At 52.1% G+C, this 25,251-nt stretch overlaps 1 protein-coding gene across 7 annotated transcripts in view; it reads right to left on the bottom strand.

Moving 5' to 3' along the window:
• Positions 1-1,487: 1,487 nt before the first annotated feature.
• Positions 1,488-25,251, bottom strand: part of FGFR1 (fibroblast growth factor receptor 1) — a 46,816-nt gene continuing 23,052 nt past the window's right edge. The window contains exons 3-18 of one of the 7 annotated variants that reach the window (XM_054566003.1): positions 17,192-17,458; positions 15,715-15,804; positions 15,273-15,445; positions 13,153-13,276; positions 11,934-12,124; positions 9,838-9,982; positions 7,598-7,800; positions 6,605-6,750; positions 6,256-6,377; positions 5,743-5,853; positions 5,032-5,222; positions 4,129-4,251; positions 3,821-3,891; positions 3,355-3,492; positions 3,049-3,154; positions 1,488-2,930 (exon numbers count right to left, since the gene is read on the bottom strand). In XM_054566003.1, coding sequence (XP_054421978.1) covers positions 2,754-2,930; positions 3,049-3,154; positions 3,355-3,492; positions 3,821-3,891; positions 4,129-4,251; positions 5,032-5,222; positions 5,743-5,853; positions 6,256-6,377; positions 6,605-6,750; positions 7,598-7,800; positions 9,838-9,982; positions 11,934-12,124; positions 13,153-13,276; positions 15,273-15,445; positions 15,715-15,804; positions 17,192-17,458 — 2,378 coding nt within the window. In that variant the 3' untranslated portion in view covers positions 1,488-2,753. The remainder of the gene's footprint in view (positions 2,931-3,048; positions 3,155-3,354; positions 3,493-3,820; positions 3,892-4,128; positions 4,252-5,031; positions 5,223-5,742; positions 5,854-6,255; positions 6,378-6,604; positions 6,751-7,597; positions 7,801-9,837; positions 9,983-11,933; positions 12,125-13,152; positions 13,277-15,272; positions 15,446-15,714; positions 15,805-17,191; positions 17,459-25,251) is intronic. The other 6 variants (XM_054566004.1, XM_054566001.1, XM_054566002.1 and 3 more) reach the window with 6 other exon arrangements.

The following is a 25,251-nucleotide window of genomic DNA, read 5'->3' as shown; positions in this document are numbered from 1 at the left end:
AAGACCTGCACTTGTGTTGTATCTAATGTTGTACTCCAATCATTATATTTTAGTGGTATGAAATAAATGCTCTGTAATGCTAAAAGCTAGGTTAAAGGTCACCCAGTCACCACCAGTACACACCTAATGGAACCTCCTAGCAGATTGGCACCTTACCTAATGACTGAGATTTTGGCCTGCTGGCGCCTCCCAGTGGCCACTGTTGAACACAGCGACTTCACTGTCATTGAGATTTCTTGCTTCATCTGAGGTTCTATCTTACTTACCTGAGATCAATACATTACATTAGCGGCACCAAGGGACTGATGACCCCCCGTCTATGGCAATTAGAAAGGGCAGAAAGGCAGTATTGATTAATACTGTGGTAATCCCGGGCTCTAATCTTTTAACCCTCAGGAAACCAGCCAAATTCAGTGCCCGACAGCACGTCGTCTTCATTAGATAAACTAGATTCTTTTTCTCAGGAGACCCAATCTGGTCATCTAAGTGAAATGGCCATTTCATTTTCTCTCAGGTCAATTTCACTATCTTTTATTAGACAGCCAGCTCAGTCTCTGGGGACATTTGCGGGTGGTTCGAGTAATAACAGCAGGACATCACTGTTGCGATGGTGCCTCCTCTTTCTCTAGCATGTCTCCCGAAGGCACAGGAAGCCCTTCATAGATCCTCCATCCATTCCCACAGCATCGCTCCAAGGCCAAGGCAGAAATTATCACTATTTCACAAGGAAAGACACCGCTATAAGGTCTGAAAGCAGATGGTTTTACGAGCTAAAATTCATTTCCTGGCTCTGTTCACCAAATTATGCCTTCATTAAATATGACACAAACTGTAATATGTGGACAGGTGCATATTTACAGAGACACAAGGAGAGAGAACTAATTTACAATAGTAGCCAACACAGCAGCTGCCAAAAAAATAGCTAGCTCAGAAAGGAAACTTAAAGTAGCAATCTCATTTTCCCTACAGAAATGAAGGCGTATCGAACCGTCTTTTGTATTCAGCAGCAATCCAGCAAAAATGTGAGCTTTCGGTATAGAGGTTGCATAGTAGCAGGTTCTGATAGCACTAGGTTCTGAGGAGCCAGGACACACTTGGTGAGTGCAGCGATCACCAGCAGGTGGCAGAGAAAGTAAACTTCCAAGCAGCCAAAAAACAAACATTTAGAGAATTTTTTTCCTTTCCTGAGGGATGGGGTGGAGCTTGTACAGGAAGAACTATAGGAAGCCAAGATCTGTGATAGTCCCAACACGTGCAGTTTGATCACACGGATCCAGAAGACTGGTGTGGGGGAGGACCGTGAACACAGAGCAGGCTCAGAAACACGAAGCAGGGGGTCTTGGTGTAAAACTCATCTTAGGTGACAGTTTTCCCTCTCACAGCAGCACAGGCAAAACCACACGCACACAGAGAGGGTAGACACGTATCTGGGCTTGAGTTTCTGCATACCCTTGTGGAAATAATCCTTAGCTTTCCTCTATCTCCTCAGCTCTGCCCCTTGGCCCCTGCTCCCTCTCTGACCCTCTGACCTACCCGACCCCGCCAGTTTCCCCTGAGGAAACAATCTGTGGTTGAGGGCTGCGGGGTCTTGGCTTTCCGCCCAGCCCCTCTGGTGCCCTGACAGGAGGCTCCTGCCCCTCATGCAGGTGTCTTCTTTTCCTGCCTTTCCAAAAGCATCCGAGAGGTCTGAGGCTTGTCCGGAGGTTGCAGTACAGGACCTAAAAAGGAAGAGGTTAGGAGGAAACTCCGGGGAACGTGCAGTGCCCTCTGGACAGACACACAGACCCAGGGCCCGTGATCCTTGCTCCTTTTCAGTTGACATTCTCTCCCTTGTCACACAGCCCATATAAAAATGAAGCAGCAGCAATTTTTATTTGAGGGACCTAAACTGAAAATAGGTTTAGAACATAATTTAAAAAAATAAAACAGCAAAAGTAGCAAAAAATATATGACCTTTTTAAAAACATTTTCCTTTTTTTTTTCTTTTTTCTTTGTTTTTAATATATAGCAACTGATGCCTCCCAGCCACCAGGAGCATCTTACCCAACGGGTAAATCTCTGGTAACGACCCTTTTAAAAAGACATGTAAATATATACTCAGATTTATACACTTTGTGTTTTCTTCATAGCTATGTACAAAGCCCCCAGTTCGGGGCTGGGCCCCAGGGCCATGACACTGCTCCCAGCCTTTGCCTCCCCATCCTCTGGTACCAGGTATTTGGTCAGCAAAGCAAATTAGTATCAGAATTAATAAGCCACTGGCACCATCTATCTGGAGCAGAGGTCACCTCCAACCGAGGCCCGAAGCCTGACTTCCCCTCCCTACTACTGTAGCCTTGGGGACGAGGCACCTGCTACCAGAACACAAGGGCTTATGGGTAACGGTGAAGCAGACAAAACCGACACAAGAAAGCTCAGTCCGCTCTTGCGTGCATGCCTGCTCAGCATGCTCACCTCCCGCTCCCTAACCCTCCAGGCAGTGCCCAGTGGCAGGGAGGGGTCTTGGTCCAACATCTGGGAGGAACGGAGTGGCCGTCAACAAGTACCTGCCTCTCTGCTCCTCTCTCTCATAAGCAGGTTGAGAGGAGGAGGAGGAAGAGAGGTGAGCTCAGTGGGGTGAAGGCCTCGGGTAGGCAGCTGGCTCCTACCAGCAGGAAAGGGGCAAAGGGGAAGGCAGTGAGTCCAGCAGGGGGCAGTGGGTGAGAGTTACAACTGACGATAAAGTTCCGGGAGGGGCAGTGCTGGGGTGCTAGTCAGCGCCGTTTGAGTCCACCATTGGCAAGCTGGGCTGGGTGTCGGGGCAGACAGGGCTCCTCAGGCAACGGCTCATGAGAGAAGACAGAATCCTCCCCTGAGGAGCAGGTAGAGCTTCGGGTGTCAGGAAAACTGGGAGAGTATTGGTCCAGGGGCATTGACAGGTCCAGATACTCCTGTGACAGGAGAAACCAAAGAACAATGGATGCCGCACTCTCCTCCCTGCGGCAGCCTTAATTCACAGAGATGCCCCCCACTGACGACGGCTGAAGGCCTAGGAAGGGGCAGCCTCACCTGGTTGGAGGTCAAGGCCACAATGCGGTCCAGGTCTTCTACTAGCTGCTTGAAGGTAGGTCTTTGAGAGGGTACCGCGTGCCAACAATCCCGCATCATCATGTACCTGTGGCAGGATTGTAAGGTCAGGAGAGGAAAAACATAAGCAGAGAAATTAAGCAGCCCATGAAGGAGGGGCTATGGGAGGAATGACCAGGAAGGGCTGCTGTATCTAAACACCGCCACCTTCCGCTTTCTTCCTCTTCCCGTCCAGCCCACTCTGCCTCCAGGCCTAGCTCAGGGCCTTGGGCATCTTCTCATGCTTACAGCTCGTTGGTGCAGTTACTGGGCTTGTCCATTCGATGACCCTCCTTCAGCAGCTTAAAAAGCTCCTCCACAGGCACACCAGGATATGGGGAGCCTCCCAGAGTGAAGATTTCCCACAGGAGCACCCCAAAAGACCACCTGTGGATGAGCACAGAGCCTATGGGTGTTGTGGGCATAGGGCTAGGCCAACCTAGAGTCCTTTCCACATTTCTTTAATCAGCATGTCAGATACTCATCCTGAATCCACCCTCCCCAACACAAATCCTTAATTCCAAGGGGAATAGCAGGGGATAGCGCATAGAACAGACTGGTGTTCAACCCCCAGGAGCAAAGGGAATGGCTACAATGTTTTGTTTGCTCTCTGAGATGGAAGAGACCTCATCAGTTCCTAGGGGAGGCTAGGCCCCCGTTGTACCAGACATTTTCTATCCCAAGTATCCCCGGCAGCCGCCTCTTTGAAACTCACACATCACTCTGGTGGGTGTAGATCCGGTCAAACAAGGCCTCGGGTGCCATCCACTTCACAGGCAGCCGGCCCTGCAAGCAGCACGGGGAAGTTGGGGGTGGCCCAGGGCAGGGCAATGCGGGAATAAGGGGGTCCATGAGGGGCTGGGCTTGGGAAGGAATGCATGCGTGCAGCTCATCCTGCCACATTATTTCTCAGGCAAAGCAACCTGCACCGGCTTAGAGCAGAGAAGTCTACATGGGAGGGAAGCCTAGCACAACAGAGTCCTGCGCAGAGGACACGCACCTAGTGGCCTCGTCGGCACTTACATTGGTCGTCTTTTTATAGTAGTCGATGTGGTGAATGTCCCGAGCTAGGCCAAAGTCTGCAATCTTCATCACGTTGTCCTCTGTCACCAGGACGTTCCTGGCGGCCAGGTCTCGGTGGATGCACTGTGGAGACGCAAGGGGGAGCCCGGGGAGGCAGAGGTGGAAGAGAGGACGGTGGGATGCAGGTGAGGGGGTGCAGGCTCTAGGGCGACCAGCTGTACACATGCATCGGCGGCTGGGTGTCTGGGTCACCCCGTACTCTAGCACTCGCTCCGCAGCCGGCAGGGAGGCCCGCTCCCCTCCAAGGCCTTCCACTGCCCCCACTCACCTCCTGGACATTCTAGTGCCCTGCTGGAAGGTCCCTCTCCCCCACTTCAAACCCAGCCCTTCAAATGCCTCCAGCTCCAGGAGCAAACCTCTCAATAGCAAACCCTTTGTATCTGCCTCTTTTCCTCATCCTTCCAACTCTTAGCTTTGGATTTTCACCCAGAAAGTCTGAACCTTCCTGCTTCTGCCCAGCCTGTGTAGTGTGTGCTCACAGGCCCTGCCTCCCCAGGCCCAGCCCAGCCACACTGGGCAGAGGCCAAAGCCAGCACTTCCTGAGCACCCAAAGCTGTACCAGACACTCTCACACCTCATTTTACTCCCGCAACCATTCTTATTTCATATGTGAAGAAACAGTCGCAGAGCACAGATGTGAACCTAACCCAATCTGACCCCAAGACCCCATCAGGTGACACTGGCTTTCCTGGCTCTGATGTCCCCTAACAGCCTAAGACAGCACAGGTAGTCAGTGCTCAATATGTCCACTATTCCATCAAAGGACAGAAAGCCATGAGCTGGAGTCTGAGGAGGGCTCTGTCCCCACCCCGACCCCACCCGGGGGCCCGTCGGGTGCCTTACCTTCTTGGAGGCGAGATACTCCATGCCTCGGGCCACCTGATAGGCGCAAGACACCAGGTCCTTGGAGGAGAGCTGCTCCTCGGGGTTGTGGCTGGGGTTGTAACAGTACTCCAGCCCAGGCGGCCTCCGGGCCTGCAGGTACTCCCGTAGGTTGCCCTTGGAGGCGTACTCCACGATGACGTACAGAGGGCCTGGGGGTGTGGGTGAAGAGGCCGTCAGGGCAGGCAGGCCGGTACGCAGCGTTTCGTTCACCCCCAGAAAACCCCGTTCCCAATGGTGCACCCTAACCTTACCTCCCCTTTAGGGAAGCAGGGAAATTCATTCCACTGCTCAGAGAGTCAGGAAAATAATTCTTCCCAGCATAGTCCTGAATGTTTCTGAGCCAAGCGGGGATTAAGAGCCCTAATCTAGACCACAGTTACTACTTGCCTGTTCCTATCCACACACTGTGCCTGTGATTCTAGGTGCCTGTATTCTCAGATGAATACCAATGGGCGTCAGCCCGGACCCCAAGAGATTGGGCCCAACTACCGCTAACCCTGCCTCCCTCCTTACTCCACTTCCCTCGTGTGGCTGACAGACGCTTGGCTGCCGATACCCCAGCTCAGTATCTTCTCCCTGACAGACACCGTTATTTGAGCAGGGGGCCCAGGTTCCCATCTGAGACCCTCCCGCAGAGCAGTGGGAGAGCCGGCCTGGCTTAGTGCCTACCATCCTGCGTGCAGGCCCCCAGCAGGTTGATGATGTTCTTGTGCTTCCCGATCATCTTCATCATCTCCATTTCTGAGATCAGGTCTGAAAGGTCTTTCTCTGTTGCATCCGCTTTGCACACAAACGAGAGAAGGGGATGAGGCTCATTTGCTTTGGGAGGGCGACAGGAGAAAGGCTAAGGGACGGGGGCGAGGTGAGGTGTATGCCCGAGGAGTCCCTTTTCTCCTGGAGTGGCTGCTCTCCTCCCTTCCCTGCACCCTCTCATGACAGCTGTTGGAATACGCGGTGATGAGTGGGGCAGGGGATCCGGTGTGGAAAACCAGCTCGCAGTGGGATTTAGAGTAATCACCTGACCACAACCCAGGCTGACCCCGAGGCGCAAAGTGAGGTTATGGCCACGCAACGGGTATGGGCAAGGAGAGGGCACCAGAGAGGTGTTCCACGTGGCCTGAGGCCCACAGTTTGCTTGGCAAGGGAAGGGATCGTTCTTCCCAGGGCGGAAACATCACTTACACTTCAACATCTTCACAGCCACTTTGGTCACGCGGTTGGGTTTGTCCTTGTCTAGGCCAATGGCCTCCGCCAGCACCACCTGCCCAAAGCAGCCCTCTCCCAGGGGTTTGCCTAAAACAAGTCTTTTGGGGAAACAAAGGGTGGTGTAAGATGGGGCTGGTGAAGTTCAAACCTTGAGAGGACACCCCGTCTCTACCTCTCCATATTTCGCCTGACTGTGAGCAGAAAGTGAAAATTACTATTTCTGGATACAACTGATGCATCTGCACTCCCTAGGAGGTCTTGGTACTCGCAACTCCCACCGTCAGAATAACGAGCAGGGGACTTCCTCATGAGCCGGGAGTATTACCTGTCTCGAGGCAGCTCCCAGCGAGGGTCTTCGGGAAGCTCATATTCGGAGACCCCAGCCAGCATGGGGGTTCCGCTGGAGGAGAGACGCGAGGGCCGAACAAGCAGAACCCCTGAGTTCATGGACGCGCTGGAGTCAGCCGACACCTACAGGGAAGTGTGAGGTCACCTTTCTAGCGAGGACCGGGGGCGTGCGCGGCGCAGATTCCTCCAATTCCTCGTCAGGGCATTTGGCCAATGGCAGAGGTAAACACCTGTTACCGTATGTGCCTTCCCCAGCACAGAGTGGCAGAAAGACCCAAAGAGGTCAGAAGACCCAAGTTCTAAAACGGACTCCTTTTTGCCACCAACTAGCCTTACCGGACTCGGTTTACTCACTTTTAACACGAACAGACCATACGTTCCTCTTCCAAGCTAACAAAAATTATCACTGCAACGACAGCTCTACCTTGTCCCGATCCTTTATGACAGCCTGCCTCTGATTATGAATTCCTAACTCCCAAAGTATCTCCCAGAATTAGCATAGTCCTGTGTGAACGCTCCCTCCTCTCACGGCCTTCACTTTCTGTTCCATTTCCTTGGCGGGGGCGGGAGGGTGGGCACACAGGAGACAGGGCACCTTGGGACCCAGGTCAGGTTCTCCTCTCTACTCTGTATATTTGCACCTCTAACTGGCCCATGGGGATAGTTTAAACGCACAATATCCCCTGCACATTCTCCCCAGCTAGGACTTTCTCTCAATCCATGCACCAGCTGAGCAGGGGACTGCAGGTAGTGTATGGTGGGCATATGAAATTCATGGGGTAGAGAACTCAACGCTGAAGCAGCACGTGGGTCAGGACGTTCCACTGCCCCTGGCCCAGAAGCCAGAAAGCAAAGCCGGAAGCAGCAGGCTGGGGACAGTGGAGAGGCAGAGCGGCAGTGGTTCCCGGAGAAGCCCCAGGGCCACTGGGAGAGAAGGGACGCAGGGCGTGCAAATCCCCTATCTACTTTCTGTTACCTGTCTGCGCAGAGGGATGCTCTTGGCCAGCTTGTGCACGGCCATCTGGCTGTGGAAGTCGCTTTTCTTGGTGCCACTCTTCATCTTGTAGATGATGACAGACCCCACCATGCAGGAGATGAGGAAGGCGCCCGTGCAGTAGATGATGATCTCCAGGTACAGCGGGGAGGTCATTACTGCAGGTCTCTCTTCCAGGGCTGAGTCAGTGTGAACAGGGTGTCAGCAAGCTCGCGGGCCCAGCCCGCGGGGGTCCCTCGCTCCCAGTTCCATGAGAAAACAACACCCATCTCCTTTCCTCTGGGCATCTTCAGGCTGAGCCGAGAAGAACCCTAGCTAAGACTGGGGTTGTGGCACAGAGCTAGCAAACCAGACACCTCGTGATCTTTGAGGCTTGCTGATCCTGACCCGAACCCTCCAAGAGGAATGGACTAGAACTTGCTACATGTGGCCCATCCTCATAAATTCAGGAGCCCTCGTCGTTCAACTGGGCTGCTGAGCTAGACGGGTACCAGGTGCCCTGTGAGAGACAGCTGAGGAGTCCTTTCTTCTGGGTGCCTTTCTCAGCCTCCGCATGGACACACGCGGCCCTTCTCTGCAGTGCCTCGGCCCTGTGTGCACACACCTACCACACGGGGACAGGTCAACCGTCTCATGTCTGAGAGTCTGAGGGCGGGAAGGCCACTTGTTTATTTCTGTAGGCCATAAGGCCTGGCACACGCACAACGAGGACAAGTGAAGGTGGGAGGCAAGGGTGTGTCTGCGTCCTGACTTCGTATCTCACCTTTCACCCATGTCATCTGTCTCAGGTCAGACGTGTAAATATTTACACCTGGCCAAACCACAGGCAAAACTGACTAAACTTCCAAACATATCTGTGCTGCGCCAGATGAAAAATGTAAACTTCTCTGCAGTTCTTAAGAACATTACCCACAGGCCCTAACTCCTAAAACTGAAGAAGGAAATGGCGGGGTGGGGGTGGGGGGGAATGTATGTTTTATTCTGTTCTCCCGTCTTCCACTTAGAATTCACCCCATCCCCACGGAAGCCCCTCCATTCAGTCCATGGTTCCTGTCTCCGTGAGAGAACGCGAGGGCGTGCGCCCCGCACTCCCAGCGAACCCCCATCCCCACCGGAGTGAACGTCCCTCTTCCTTCCACACCCGCCTCCCAACCATCCCCTTCAAAACCCCCCCCAGCCAGCCACAGAGGCAAGCACGCTGGGGACACCCCCCCCAAGAGGCACCGGGTGTGACCTCGATGGAGCCCCAAGAGAACTGGAGGCTTGACAAGGGAGACTGCAGAGCTGCTAACAAGGAGAAGTGTTTCTGTTTTTCTCTTTCCCCAGTGTGGAGAAACGAAGACCACTGAGTGGGAGGGCACACGGACAAAGACAGTGACAAGGATAAAAACAGAACGCTTCTCTGCCTCCAGCAGGGGCACGACCAGACCCTGTCGGGCAAGCAGGGCAGATGAGGAGAGGGAAGAAGAGAGGGCAGCGTCAGCAGTAACAAGAACAGCACAGCGCCCAGACCCACGTGCAGGACCCTCAAAGAGGCAGCGACAACCAGCTCCAGCCCCGGAGGCACCAGCTGCAGGCTCCTTCCTTCCCGGCCCAACACACAGACCTCCCTTTAGGGAGAGGACATACGTCAGTAGCCAAAGAGGATAAATGGGCACCAGCCCCTGCGGCGTGGCTGTGCTTGTGGAGCTCAGGTCCACTTGCTTGGGGAGAACCTCTCCTGAGATCAGAGGACGGCCATACGGGAGGGTGGGTTAGCATTGCTAGCAAGCAGCAAGCCCCTCTTTACAGAGTGCCTACATTCAATTAGAGAAGGAGCGGGGCCCTTTCTGAGACTCTGGGGGCTGTCAAAAAAAAGAAGGGCCAGATGAGTCAGGGACAGCTGCTGGACCCAAGGAGGGAAGGAGCCTGCCCTGGAGGAGAGCCCAGCTACAGGTTAAATCCAGATCTCACGCATGCATTACATTGGCCCAGGGGAGAGCCAGATGCAGGCATACAGGTGGGAGGCCTCCGAGTTCCTGCAAACGAGGAAAGCTCCCATGTGAGCCTTGAGGAACTGACCCCCAAGGTTGGACACATTGCTGGACCTGTCCACCGGCCCACGAAGCCCGTTCCTCGACCTCCCCTGGCTCTGTGTCTCCCCCAGCCCTGCAATGCATGCTCCCCCCGTGCCCGTGGCGAGGGCAGGACATCGAGAGGAGAAGTACAGTGTATACCTTCCAGAACGGTCAACCATGCAGAGTGATGGGAGAGTCCGATAGAGTTACCCGCCAAGCACGTATACTCCCCCGCGTCCTCAAAGGAGACATTCCTTAAGTGAAGCACTTCCATCTCTTTGTCGGTGGTATTAACTCCGGCAGTCTAGAAGAGACAATGGAAGCAAAATGGACAAGCACAGGACATGAGACCTCTAAGAGACACAGAGGAAGGGAGGAAGAAAGAGGGGGAGGGAATAACCAGAGGAAGAGATGCTCCCCAGCGTCTCCTTTGCAACAACGAACAAACAAAACCACCAGGCAGCCAGACCTGTTAGAGGAAGAGAGTGAGACCCTGAGGGAGGAACTCCGGCAGGCCTGAGACGACGAGGGCTGGTTACGACCCTTCACCAGACGCTGGCAGCCCCTGGCCCATCCAAGCATGCGGGCGGTGGGCAGCATGGAGAAATGGGGCCCGGCGGGTGGGGGGGGCTGTTTGGTTTCAGGCAGAGAAAGTCAGAGGGCACACACAGGAGGGATGAAGGGTGCTGCAGTCTCTCTCTCACGCACACGCACACACGTGCACCCACGCAGCCTGAGGATGGTGGTCTGCAAGGGAACGCCTGCTCCCTTCTCATACCCACCACTCAGACCTCCAGTGCGCACGATTACCAGTGCAGCAAGGCTGTCCCCGTGAATGCACACACAGCCAGGGGATACACGGAAGGCACAGAGGGAGCAGACACCAACACAGTACCAAACCAAACCAGCCTCCCAGGCCGGGTATTTTTCCATGGCTCTGGGCACTAGAAATAGAGCAGGGTAACAGGGAGAGTTGGGTGCTGGCTTCCCCACCTGCCCCAGCAGCCTGGGGTCAAAATCTAACTCCCAGCACAGGGCCCCATCCATCTCCCCGTTACCTTTTGCCTCAGGTCTGGTGACAGTGAGCCACGCAGACTGGTTAGCTTCACCAATATAATTGGAAACCTTACACACATACTCCCCGCTCTGGGCCTCTGTGACATTGAACAAGGTCAGCACTTCCGCATCCGAGCTATTAATCCCCGAATGCTGGAACAAACCAACGACACGCCAGTCAGTTGGGCAAACACCAGGACGTGGTCAATACTTTGCTCCCACGTAACGTGAAGGCAGGGAGCTAAGGCAACGGAGACGTGAAGTGAGATTTATCATCTTTCCCTTTCCAGGAGGACAAAGTAAGTTGTCTTCAAAAGTCCAAAGTATTTGACCACAAAATACTTTTGTATTTTAAACTAAAAAACAAAACAAAACAAAAAAAAATTCACTGCCCCCAGTCAAATGCTGTTTGTATTGAACCCACTCCGGTCGGATTAGGGCAGGGGCTGTGAATGGCCAGAGGCAGTGGCCAAGGTCCAAGGCCACAGTCCCATTTCCTACACCGCAGTGTCAGCACCAGTCGTGAAGAGAAGGGATGGCCAGTAAATCTCTGAGACAGCCAAGCGAGGGGAGGATGAGGTCTAACTCTGGGACCAGGAGGGAAACCACTTTCCCAGCTTCTGGTTACTTCCTGTTGCAAGATCCACTGGAGAATTAGGCAATTACCTTCCCTGGATTAATGGAGCATTCAGGGACAAGCAAATGGCTGGGAGTGAGAGGAAAAAGGAAGAAAATGCCATTACTCCTCATACTGCTTAGAATTTACCTGTGGCATTTGCTTTTCCAACTCTTCCTAAGCCATGCCCTTATCATTCATTCGCCCCACCTGCCAGAAGGACGTGACTGGGGAAACAGGGCTGAGACTGGGCAACGCTGGCTGGAAAGGCTTTGGTCCTGAGCAATGGAAAAGCAGGAGTCCAAACGCCTTCCTTGGGTAGCTGACTCAAAAGTTTGAGCAAAGTCACTCTGGAAGCTCTTCAGGAACCAGCAATGCGCACCCACCTCCCATCACACCTCCATGCTTGGACCTGTCACTAGTCCAGGGGAATGTGGCTTAGGTCCCTGTTGAAGATGTGTGCCTGAAGGGTAAAGGCCGAGTCCCAATCGTGGGCACTGAGCCTGGCCACAGCTACTTGGGTCCCAGGAAACGCTGGTCTCCTTCCCAGTGCCCAGCCCACAGAGACTGGGGTTAAGATTACCTTCAAGATCTGGACATAAGGCAGGTTGTCCGGACCAATCTTACTCCCGTTCACCTCGATGTGCTTTAGCCACTGGATGTGGGGCTGTGGGTCACTGTACACCTTACACATGAACTCCACATTGCTGCCCAGGGCCACTGTCTTGTTGGCAGGTAACCCTGCCTGCAGGATGGGACGGTGAGGGGACCGTTCTGTGGAGGGAGAGGAGAGGTTTGTCAGGTCCTACCATGGCCCACTCCTGGCTGGAATGGTGACAGAAAGCATCCCAAAGACCTTAAAGAGAAGTGCACCCCCCCTTGGCTTTCCCCATGTGGCCAGTGCACTGCCCAGCACCTCTGCTGAGCTCCTTGAACTTGAGCTAGGAGAAGGGCTGCCCTCTTGTCGAGACCTTCTTATAGGCCTAAGAAGTCCCTCTCGCCTTAATGAAGAACACTTCTTCATTAAGAATTTAGTCACACACTCAGAACTCAGCACAACCCACTTTTCCTTAACTAAAATTAGAGTCACTTAGACTCGTGTTGTTCCAAGTGCGGTCCAAGAGAAGAATGCCAGCGTCACGTAGGAGCTTGTTAGAAATGCCAAATCGCAGACCCTACCCCGGACCTCCTGGACCAGAGGCTACTTTTTAGACCATCTCCTCAAAACCAAGATAGGATGCTGACTGTGAAACTCCTTCCCTTACGATGCTTAGAATGAGATTCAGAATGTCTAGAAGGAACAGACTGTAGTAACGGCACCTCGTATCTCATGCAATGCCCCGGAGTCAGCACGGGCCCGGAGTTTTGCATGAACTACGTGCCTGACCTCCCTGAGCCCGGTTTGATCTTCTGTATGATGGGAATAATAGTACTGGCCTTGCAGGGGTGCCAGGAGAATGGCAGGTGATATGTTGAAAGTGGTTAGCATACTGTTGGCATTCATGAAGCAAGGGCTACTGTTGTGCTGAATTCAACATCACTACTCCAGTCACCCCTTGCAGGAGAGCATCAACAGCACCTCTCACTTTACAGTGAGTCACAGCCCTGTCTGATCCTCTCAACTCTATTTACGGAGAAGTGAGGCACAAAAGAGGAAAGTGACCTGCTTAAAACGACAGCTATAAGGTGCCTCCAGCATCATGACTCTGTCCCTAATTAAACCTGGGCCCCTGGGCTATTTTCTCAACACCCCTGCTCTCCTTCCTCCAAGCTCCCATTCCTGTCTCCATTTGCATCCTTACCCACAACGTCAAGCTGGTAGGTGTGGTTAATGCTGCCATACTCGTTTTCCACAATGCAGGTGTAGTTGCCCTTATCAGAAGGTACCACGGAGTCCATTATGATGCTCCAGGTGGCATAACGGACCTGAGGGAAACATGCCAAGGGGCTCCACTGAGGGTTTGGAGGAAAGTGCAGGCAGAAGCCGGCAGGCGGCGTTGGCGCCCTGTGGCACCTACCCTCCAATCTAGGCACAGGACACACGGCCCATGCGGCACCGTGAAACAGGACAAGGCTTGGCCTGCCACCCCCAGCCCATTCACACTTGGAAAGAACACGTCAGGCAAACTGGGTGTGGGGAACTCTGGACGGCTGCCCACAACAGCCAAGGTCAGCGCGATCTGGACAAATGTGCCTTCTGCACCAGGAGCTTTTCCAACCCTGCGCCCCACCCGAGCTGTTCCTGTGCGGGAACGGCTCCCCGCTAACACTCTGGCTCTGTCTGCCCTTGATGTCTCATCCGAAAAGCCATCGCCTCCAGCCCAATGAGTGGTCAGAATCGCTCTCACTGTCCCTCTGTACCTGGAATGAAGCACCGATCACAGCCTGCTTTCTGTGGCAGTGCTCATGGACGTCTGCCCTTTCGTGAGCCTGAAATTCTTTAGGGCAGGCGTGCTGTCTTGTACCACTCACAGCACAGCGCCTTGCAACGGCAAGTGTTGGCTGAATTAATTTAAAATGTTCCCCTAAAATGTCTTCTGATCTCCTCTGCTTTTCTTAACAAGATTAATAAGAAAAGAGCAGCTAAGTGAGATGGGAGAGAAACAGGGACTACAGGGATGATGACAGGCTCTAAAAAAGAAATCCTAATGAAGATGTTCTTTCTACAATGTAAATGGGCAAAGAACATGAACAATTTACAGAGCAGGAAACGGAAATTGTTTATTAACATGAGAAAACTCTAAGTCTGTTAATAAGCAAAAAAATGCACAAGAGAACAATGACATATTTTCACTTAATCAGATTTGTTGGCAAAGGTACAGGGAGCTTTATTTTCATACTCCGCTATGGGAGGGCAAATTAATTTTTCTTTTTTAAGAAAGTAATTGTTGGTTGGGGGGACTCAGTGAAAAAGGTGAAGAGATTCAGCGGAAAAAACACACAAAATATCTTACAGACACAGACAACAGTACGGTCCTTTCTGGGGTTGGGGGTTGGTGAGGGAGGCAGAAGAGAGTAAAAGGGGGATAAATGGTGATGGAGGGAGACTTGACTTGGGGTGATGAACACCCAATGCACTATACAGATGATGTGTTCCCGAACTGTACACCTGAAACCTGTATAATTTTATTAATCAATATCACCCCAATAAATGCAATAAATAAAAAACTAATTAAAAGAGTAATTGTTACCACAATAAAATAAAATTTAAAAATAAAATAAAACTACACCCAACTCATTACCCATATCATCCTCCATTAAAGCAAATATCACAATAAAATGTTATGTCTTCCAATTGTACTTTTAACTCTGTATTGCCTAGTATAGTTTCTGGAAAGTCATGTGTTCAAGAAATGTTCATTAATGATAAGTGAATGAATAAATAAAATTTACCTAATTACCAGAAAAAAAAGTAACTGAATAATATGCATCTAAGGCTTAAAAAATGCTCATACTTTGACCTAGTAACTTTACTTCCAGCAATCTGTCCTAAGAAAGAACATTTAAAAATGTCAACAAAGATTTACGTACAAAGATACTCACTGTGACATTAATTATAATATTGAAAAACTAGAAAACAACCAATAGCACAAAATCATCAAATTATGGGACAGTTTAATAATGGAATATTATGCAGCTGTGAAAAATTATCTTTAAAACACATGGCAAAAGGCTCATGTTGTAATGTTAACATGTGATAAAAAAAGTACATACGTGGTGTAATGGTTTAAAAACCATATACATAGGAAAAAGACCAAACGATTAAATTTTATTTGCTCTTTTTTATTTGAATTCTTCTGAAATGTATTACTTCTCTATAGTTAGAAAGCATTATTTGAAACAAGTAAAGGCACATAGTACGGATTTCCTAAGTCGGCTTCTCCTGCTCCTCTCCTCCAAGCTTCCCTATATACATACATACCTTATAGCCTCCAATCCTGTGGTCAGGTTTGAATTCTTTGCCATTTTTCAACCAGCGCAGCGTGGGGTTAGGAGTCCCGCTGGAAGGGCATTTGAACTTCACTGTCTTGGCAGCAGGCACTGCATGCAGTTTCTTCTCCATCTTTTCTGGGGATGTCCAGTATGGAGCCACGGCTGCCCAGGAAAAGCCAAGGAAGACAGGCAGGGGGCTGGTCAGGCTCAGGGGCAAGGGCCCAGCCAGGACCTGGAGGCACCCCGCCCACCTGCCCGATGCCTGTGAACAACGCCCGCACTGGTCAGGATGTCTGAGGTATCCCACTGCCAAGCATCATGACCCCACGGGCCTGCTCCTCCAACCACTCTCCAATCACCTGGGCTCCCGCTTCCCACCCAAACCCAACAGCCAGACCCAAAGGGCAGTAAGGTAGGAAACAGTGTCTCACGCATACGGTTTGGTTTGGTGTTATCTGTCTCTTTCTCCTCTGATGAGGAGTCATCATCGTCATCGTCGTCCTCCGAGGAGGGGAGAGCATCTATGAGAAGGAGAAGAGGCACTGAGGTCCCTCCAAGGGAGGAGGGGCTCCTAGATTTCCTCCCATATCAACAGCCCTTAAACATCAAGGCCAGTCCCATTATAGAGGACCACCAGCCCCTTCCCCATACTGAATCCCAGGCCGCTATTCCCTTAGTGACTGTCTCTCAGTGGGACGGAAACGGTTCATTAAGAACTGCACGCTCAGTGTTCGTCCCCTTCCTTCCCCCACCTACTGCACGGCCCCTCTCTGCCCAGAGCTCTTACACTTCACCAGGGCAGCAGGCCCTCTTTAATTGAATATCACCCTGCATTCAGAGGCTCGCCCCACCGATGGTACCAGCGGATGTGCTGGGTCTCAGAACTAGCACCCAGGGAACCTGTATCCGCCTTTGGCCTGCTAACCATTGGGAAATCCAGACAGATCTAGGCACACTGAGGCCAGAAGCTATTTCCAAAGCCATGAGCTGAATGACCTACCGTCGGAATTTTTCTAGCATGCATCTGCTAAGGTCTGGAAGCTGCCCTTTTAGCCAGAGCAGATTAGGGAGCCTACTACACAGCCCGCAGCTGCCAACACCTCTCCCCAGCACGTATGCACCCTGTTTAAGAGGCTCGACACACATGGGGCCACCATTCAGGGCTTCTGCCAGATCTTTCTCCAGTCCTTCCTAGTGTGTTTGGCGGTCTGGAGGGAAATAGACGAGGCAAGTCCCTGTTGGGGGCAGGTTCTACAGGACGCCTGTGCCGGGGAGGTGCCAAGCGTGCACCCTGAGATTCACAAACGGTATAAAGGAAATTTCAGCTCTACTTCGTTTCATCCTGCTTTTGTGAAAGTCGCATTGTAAAAGTGGCAGATCCCCGAAGTCGCAGAGCTCTAGGGTTTCCTGGCGACCCTGACACAGCTCCAGGAGCTGAGGACGGATGTCCTCCATAAGCCCTGCTGATACAGCGGTGCACCTGGGTCCCTCCCCGCCACAGCAGGGGCCGGCCTCACAGTGTGTTCTGGGGCTCTAATCGCTAAGCCAAGTATCGAGTCCAAATGGCAAGGGAGTGCCGGACGGAAGCTGGCTGAACCCTGTGCGGCACCCTGGAGACCCAGGCAAGCTGTGGTGGAAAAATCAGTGTTTTACTGCCCCAAGAGCGTCAGCCATCACCTCCGAGGCACACCTGGGACACCTGGGAAGCCTGGGGCCCACACCACCTGGTCACCCCTCTGAGAGCTAAGCCACGCGGCGGGCAGGGAGCAATGTTAGTGGGCAGCAGTTTCTGAAGCAGAATGGGGGCAGATCATGGAAGGGGAGGGGGTTCACCTCCCCCTGAAACTAGCAGAGAAGGTTGGAGGGGTGGATCCAGGGAGAGGGTGAGGGCAGGGCTTTGCTACCAACCTGAGACATTGACGGAGAAGTAGGTGGTGTCACTGCCCGAGGGGCTGCTGGTCACGCAAGCGTAGAGGCCGGAGTCAGCGGGCACAGAATCCCGCACCTCCACCTCCTCCCCTGTGATGCGGGTACGGTTGCTTTCCACCAGCTGTACCCCGTCCCGCAGCCAGTTGATGCTCTGGACATCGTCCCGCAGCCGACAGCGAAGCTGCAGCAGGTCACCAGGGTGGACCAGGAAGGACTCCACTTCCACAGGGGCTCCCCAGGGCTGGGCTGCAGCCACCCACAGGGGCCGGGGAGAGGAGCCAGGGGACCGGAGAGGAAGAGAAGGAAAGGGAAGGAGGGAGAGACAAAGGGCATTACGCTAGAGGCACTGAGCTGCCATGTCCCAGGGGCCACAGAGCTGGGGTCAGTGGGGAAACGGCTGGCTACCTGGGAACCCCCATCCCTTCTTGTCTACCCCCGTCCTCCAAAGGTCAAAGGAAGAAAGAGGCAAAGTTAGGAAGCAGCTGTAGCAGCATTAAGCGGTCCACATCTCACTCCCCTCCAACCTAGGGGGACAAGGCCGGCCTTCCCCAGACTTCTGTGCCCAGAGTGTCCCCTCCCCACACGCTCAGTTCTTTGCCAAGAATGGCCATTTCCCAGGGGAACACCCCATTTCTTTTTGGCTGGGTCAGCTTCGCCCCTTTCCAGAGTAACAGTTGAAGAAACACCACTCCTCAAAATGCCAGCCTCCCCCACCCCAATTGAGATGAGGCAATTTGTCAACCAGGCGCTCTCAGTCCGAGTGACTGCGGGGGAGGGTTCTGGCCCCCAGCGAGTCAGATGCATAAGATGCATATGGGGGAGAGGCAGCCCAGGCAGAGGTCAGCTCAGGGGAGCCTGTAGCGAACAGGTGTCAGGCCAGAGGATTCGGAGCTTTTGCCTATATTAGGGACGGAGGCCTGCAGCTGCCACCAAACCCACACTTGTGCTGGCAGCCTAAGCCAGTGCACACAAAGCTCTTTTCTCCTCCGCTCACTGCAGGGCTCTCCATCTCAAGCCCCCCGCCTCCTTCTCCCCCCACCCCCAACACACATGTCCAGCCTCCCTCACCTCTCTCTGCCCGAAGCCCGGGTGGTCCACAGCTCACAAGGTCTGACGAGACCGTGTCCACACGTCCGTCCCTCCCACGACCAACAACTCCGCACTCACTCACAAGACAGCCCGAAGCTGGAGCACACCATGCCAGGGCCCACCCCACCAGGCTGCTACCCCTGTCCTCTGCGACCCCTGTTCACTAACCAGCGGGAAACACAGATTCTGTTTCCCTTCGGGATGGTCAAGCGTGCTCCCAGCATCTACCGAGTGTCCACTGCCACCAAAAGAAAGTGCCCGCGGCAGCTCAAATCTACTACTAGACTTGGTCTCCACTGCTTTGAGAAGCCTTAGTTCACACCACTGGTTCACCTGCAGAGGCTCGCCTGGGGCTCTCTCACAGCCCCCCCCCCCACCCCCCGTCGTCCTGTAGGGCCACGGCTCTGCCTGGAGCTCTCTCTCCACCCGCTCCCAGACCCACCCCCCTCCCCTGCCCCCAGCCCCCAGGTCTCAGCCCAGCTGGCAGCTCTGCCTCAAAGCCTCTTCCGATGGACCAGACCGGCTCCCAGTTGGGGCCGGGTGCCCTCCCACCGCACCTGTCACACTGAAGGAAAGCCCCTTCCAACTGAGTTGGCGAGGGTGGGGAAGTGTCATATTTACCTTTAAATCCCCAGCACCTAGTATAGTGCCTGGCACACAAGAGTTGTCCGATAAATACTTGCTGGATAATGCAATAATGACATAGGCGCAGTCACACTGTCTCTTCATGGTCTTCCTTTCTAAATCCCCTTTTCCTCATTTTAAAGAACTCATCTGAAGTGCTAAACAGGCGTCCGCTAGAAACCTTGCAAATGAGCTAGAAACCTTGCGAATGAAGACAAGTGACTCCAGGGTGTAATTTTCTTGGGAGGGGGGGTGCGCCTTGAATGAGGCTTGGAGCCAAGGCTGCAACCCAGGGCTCTATCTTGAATATTGGGTAAGTACTGAGTCATCCAAAGGGGGGCGGGGTGCTGCCTTGAAAGGGTCTGGAAACCACTCGGTTAGTATTCATTTATTTTTGTGAATCGGGTCAAGAACACCAACCACAAAGGTGAGCAGACCACACAACTGATTAAAAATAAGCTTTTGTGGGTCCTTAAAAACAAGTTATTCTTTGCATTTTTAATGGTTTGTGGTTTTGCCAAAAGAAAGTAGAAGGCAGTTAAGACCTGATCCTTAAGGAAGCAGCAGATACTCCTAGTGATCCAATCTTGTTTCCCTTCAATGACCTTACAGATTAAACATTTTGCAGCTCATGATCTGTACCAGCCATTGGTCAAAAAGTAATCTCAGTAAACTCAAATTCTTAGCTTCTGGCATCACAGCCTATTTTAACAGATCCCAGAGACAAAACGGTAGCAAGGAGAACATGGGCATTTCCCCAGGAGAAAGCAGCAAAGGGACCCTGCCCCTGCTGGGACCAGCTCTTGCTGACTCTGGCTTGGACCCCTAATTTCCCACTCAACTCAACTGAGACATGCAAACAAAACTCCTCTACATGATCTATTAAAAGCCTCCAAACCTGCTTTCTTTTTACGGCCCCTGGAGTTCAAACTTACCCTGATGCTCCAGGCTGTACTGTGCTGTGAGCATCTATTCTCCTGATCGAGATCCTACACTGTGTATTGGAGAAAACCAAAGCCCTGCTTCACACCCAAGGCTCCTCACAATCCGCTCCCACCTCTCCATGCAACCTTCTTCTCCAGGTCTGGCTATTCTCTGCACCAACTGCATTCTCCTCCGACAACCAAACCGACTTCTGCTCAAGCCTGTTGGCCATCTCTCCAGAGCCCTCCTACCCGACCCTAGTCCAAGTGCACGCTCTGCGGCATCCAGGAAGCCTCTTGTTGCCGCCAGCGTCTCTACCCTGATTTTCTGTAGAACAGTTATTGTCTGAGCCACACAAAATTGTACTCAATTGCATATCACCTTGTGTGGTTTCTTTTGTAAACAATTTCATTGAGATACAATTCACATATATTAAATCCACGCATTTAGAGTATATGGGGTGGGCCAAAGTAGTTTTATAGTTGTTTATATGCAAAATAATACAGTAATTAATAAATAATACAAGAATAAACTCTATTGCATGTACTCACAACTGCAGACCTATTGTGACCCACCCCTGTATAATTCAATGTTTCTATATTCATAATTCAATGAATATTAGAATAAACTAATATTCAGTTATGTAACCGTCACCACCGTTAACTTTAGAACATTTTTATCACCCCAAAAAGAAACCCGGTGCATCTGCAGTCACTCACCATCCCCTCCCTCAGTCTAGGCCTTCCCCAATCTGCTTTCTGTCGGCACAGATCTGCCTATCCCAGATATTTCCTATCCGTGAAATCCTACAATATATGGTCTTTTATGACCAGCTTCTTTCAATTAGCATGTTTTCAAGGTTCTTTTATGCTGTAGCATGTCTCGGTACTTAATTCCTTCTAATGGCCCAAGTAATAGTCCATCGTATGGGGAGACCACATTTTATTTATCTATTTGTTGATTGATGGTCAGTTGGGTGTATTGTTTCCTGTCAGAAGTGTCCACGCCTCACCCCTCCTGAGATACAGCAAGTAACTCAGGACAGAATTGACTATTAGAATTTTCCCACGGTGCCTAACAATGTCCGAAACATAGAAAGTACTCAGTGGGTCTTGAATTGAATTTAGCATCTGGCAAAAGCTAATTTTTAGAGGAAACAAACAACTGGCCTATGGCCATTGGCTTACAGTGCATTTTTTCATGGCTAATAGTGCTCCTGGATGTCAAAGCCTCCTTTTACAAAGCAGGGATAATGCTACTTTCTTCTAGGAGGTGATGGAAAGGTCACCAACCACGTACTGGTCACCAGGCCCTGCCCATCTGTGTCACCGCCCTGAGTTTCAGTCCTGACCTGAGGCAGTTTCTGTGTGCGGTGGCTGACGCGAGGCCACCACTGCTCACTGGCAGCCTGCAGCAAGGAAGTCACTGACTCTCCTTGCTCTTTTGGTCTTTGCACTGTCCCCATTTCTGCCCTCCCTGGAAAGGCACTTGCATCTGTGGCTCTATGTCCTCTGAGCTGGCCTTTCTCTGGTCAAGACCAACGGTCCCGGGCTATGCTTGTTGTTAAGTATTAGTTAGCAAGAACAGAGCTAACTGACACTTTTATTGGGCTGGCCATAAAACACAAAGGAAAGAAAGCCAGTTTATTGCTCAGCCACTTGAAACCAACCGTTCCAACCCTTAGAGAGCCTGATTAATTGGAACGGGGATGCTGCTGCCGGGAGTGTTTTGGCAAACTGAACCACTCATTTTACTCTTCTTGTTTCCTGAAAGACGAGGTGGGGAATGGAAGCTGGAAGACACTTGGTATCTGGGTTCCGTGGTGACCTAGTCGAGGGCTGAAGATGTTTGGTGTGAGTCAAGTTACAACATTCATTCATTCTTACCGACTCTAGGTATAATGTGTTCAAAGTGCATTGTGGGGGGAAAAGGCCCACAGCACAGAGTGGCTGTTACCTTCACTGGGAGTGGGGAGTTGAGGGTTGGGGTGAGGGCTTGATCTGAACATCCATAGAAGATGAAGCCTCGGAGGACTCTCCAGTAAAGAGGAGAGAACAACCCCCCTTGCTTAACAGCTCGAGAGTGAGACCGAGGCGGCCTCTGCTCCTGAGGCAGCTCCCTGAGGCAGGTGGGCTGGGGAAGGCAGTGAGGGTGGTGCGGGCACCCGTCAGTGGGAGGAAGAGGTGTTCGTGTACCGGCCTCTCTGGCCCCTCAAGGGAATCTCGGAGTAGATGGGGGACCCACACTTCTTAATAATCCTCAAGGAAGCAGCCGGAAAGACAGAGAGGTGGGGATGGTGTTTCCCATGGTGTCCTCAAGTCTAGGAACATGTTCCGTGTCGATGGAGCCCCGCCGAATCCCTTTCTCTTCCTACTTTCTTCCAAAACACCACAGCTTTGTCATCCGCAACAAGCCAGCAGCATTTTGCCTCTGTCAGGACTAGCCAGAAACCCGCCACAGTCACCAGGCCGGCAGTCCTGCCCTGGGCACATCAGGGCAGCTGCAAGGTCTTGATTCTCAACCTCTGTGTCTTCTGCCGGCCATGGGCATCAGGTGCGGTGGCGGAATGACGCCCTCAGGGGTCCCAAACCCACACAAATCTGTTCTTGTGAGACGATGAGACCCCGGTTCCCCCAAATCTGGGAAGATGGGGCACCTTCCTCGACACAGCTGCCCTTGTGAGACGAAACCGATTAGGCGCAGACCCCCATCGGCCCTAACCAGGGTGATCAGATTTACGTAACACCTTGACATACATAAACCACTTTGTACTGCAACATGAGACAACTGAAGGATGTAAGAGCCCAGTGCAGACCGAGGTTACAGAACGTAAAGTGTCAGTGTTTGGAGCCAACAGTACTGCTCACAGCAGAGGCTGGACGTAACAGTAAAGAAAGGGGGAAGTAATAAGAATGTAGGCTGGGGAGTGAGGGGAGCAGGAGAGGTAAGGTGCTTATGAGCAGCGTAGAGGGTGGTGGCTTGGGATAAGGCGCAGTGGGACCTGAGGTCAGACTTTACGGCCTGCGTGGGACAGAAGGTTCATGGTAGAAAATAGTTAAAACAAAACAAAACCCCCTAAAGAAGAAGTCCCAGGGAGCACATTTCTCTGCAGAGACTATGAATGCAGGCCATTCATGCCACATGGACAAAGAGACCAGAACATGTATTTTGAAACACCACTTCACCAGCCCTGGGCCCAGAACAGCCCATTTGGTCTGGAAGTTCTCCATCCCCCAAATCCCACAACTTAACATGAGCCCGGTGACAAATAACAATATATTTGCATAGCACTTTGCAATTCAGCATGTGCCTCCCCATACATTGGGGATGCTTAAACAACTATTAAAATGGTAATACTAATATTAGCCAATAATTTGCAGCATGCTTACTATATCCTACACACTGTGATAGCTTTTAACACAGACTATCGTTTAATCCACACAGGAACCTTATGATGACACTATTATTATGTCTACCCTACGGACGTGGAAGCTTACTACGTGCCAAACACAGTTCTCATTCCATCCTCACAACCTTGGGAAGTAGACACTATTATTATCCTCATTTTACAGAGCAGACACCGAGGCACAAAGAAGTTTGGTACGGGTCCAAGACAGCCCACCTAGTTGGGCCCCCAGCTAGTGGCCAAGCTGAGATTCAAGCCCCAGCGGCCTGGCTCTCCAGAATCCACACAAATCCAGATCTCAGGTCTACCGCCTCTGCCTTCACTGCTTCTTTTGCAATCCTTGACTCCAGTGAAGTGACGGAAACCCTTCCTGCCTAAAGGCACCAGTGTCTCCTACCTTCACACACGAGTTCTCCTGTGGGCTGCTTTGGCCTTCTCCTCCCTTTCCGATCCCCTCAATTTCCTCAGCCCCACAACTGTTAGCTTTTAACTCGGTGCTTTTAACTTATAAATGCACTTTCCCATCCATGTTCATCTACCCTTTAAAGTTGAGCAGATGTGACTGAGCGCATCTGGCAGGTAAGGAAACTGCGGGGAGCAGAAGGGATGTTGATAGCGGCAGACTCGGGGCTAATACTAAGGGCCTATTTTGGTATGGCACTCGACGCTCTACAAGGCATGTTAATCCATGTTCACATCGTTCCTGCTCATTCCCATTCAAACATGAGAAAATGGAGGGTGAGGGACTTCTCTCAAAGTCACAGAGCAGGGGTCAGCATTGGCTCTAGATGCTGGTCCTGGGCCCCTCCACAGCACCTCAATTCTCATGCAGCACACCGGGACAGTGGGGTGACCGGCTCAGGTACTTACAGCTCTGCCTTGGCCACAGGTAGAATAGCACAGCCCCTCCCTCCCGCCCTCCCTCCCTGAGTCCCTGGCTCAATTGTGGATCAGTCACCTGATACCTTGCCACGTCCCAAGCCCCTCACCCTTGATTACAGTTTACAGCTGAGTTGATGACCTCTGATGACCCCTGCCTGACTCCATTGAGAAGATTAAGCACATTAAGCAAAGGGGCTCATCAACCGTCCCCTGGGGCGAGCTCTCCTGCTCACACACCCTCAGACTGTCCCTACTCTTGAGACCTGACCAGCTCCCTCCATGGGCACTCTGCGTCCCATCCCCTCATACGCCAGAGAGCCTGTTTCCTCCCCCGCCAGGATCCGGAGCTTCTCAACCTCAGCTGTCCAGTCTCCGCTTCCACCTCTCCAGCCAAGCCAGTGCCCTCCCTGCCCGCTTTCTTCTGCTTTCTCCCACCCAAAGGACTTGGCTTCTCCTAGAATGTCTTTCTCCTCCCATCGCCGCCTCACTCCCCCCAGACTCCCCCAGCTACACTCTTCATCTATTTTTCATGTGACTCACACACGTCCCTGGCTTTACCTCACTCTTACTTAGGCCGCGTGGCTGCGGGCTGGCCCACGGACAGCATATGTCTTTCCGCCCTCTCAGTCGGGAGCGTGTCATCTGCCTGCAACCCGCCCTCTGCGCACGACCTGAATAATCAGCTCCCAGCAAAATCGAGGCATGATGTTTCAGGGCTGTCATTTCTGTCATCCCTACAAAATCCTGTTGACTCTGGATTTCTGGGTTAAGAGAATTAGGGGGGCACGTCATCCTCTTTGGTGACATCGGGGAACTGGTGGTCTCGGAGTGTTTACAGTCTTGGCACAAACTCCCCAGAGATAAATGAGGGGGCAATTGTGGGTGGGGGAGGATCTCGGGGTGGCTTTGAAAGCAAACTTAAAAGGAACACAGAACAGCCCAGCGGGGCCCTGGGAGCCTTCTGCAAAGGTTTTTTATTACGTTATTTTGGCTTTGAAATGGAACTGAAAACTTACTTTAGTCTGACAAGGCCAGGCCAGAGGAGGGATCTTACTGAAATCCCGGGGAACAACTATCGTCTTACAAGGCTTGGGGTACAGAGAGGAAGCCCTAA

Source organism: Pteronotus mesoamericanus, unplaced genomic scaffold (assembly GCF_021234165.1).
Source record: "Pteronotus mesoamericanus isolate MK-2021 breed Mesoamerican mustached bat unplaced genomic scaffold, CSHL_Meso_final contig_169, whole genome shotgun sequence".
Classification (NCBI taxonomy): Eukaryota; Metazoa; Chordata; class Mammalia; order Chiroptera; family Mormoopidae; genus Pteronotus; species Pteronotus mesoamericanus.
The sequence above is the reverse complement of the archived record's forward strand: the minus strand, read 5'-3'. Positions and strand labels throughout refer to the sequence as shown.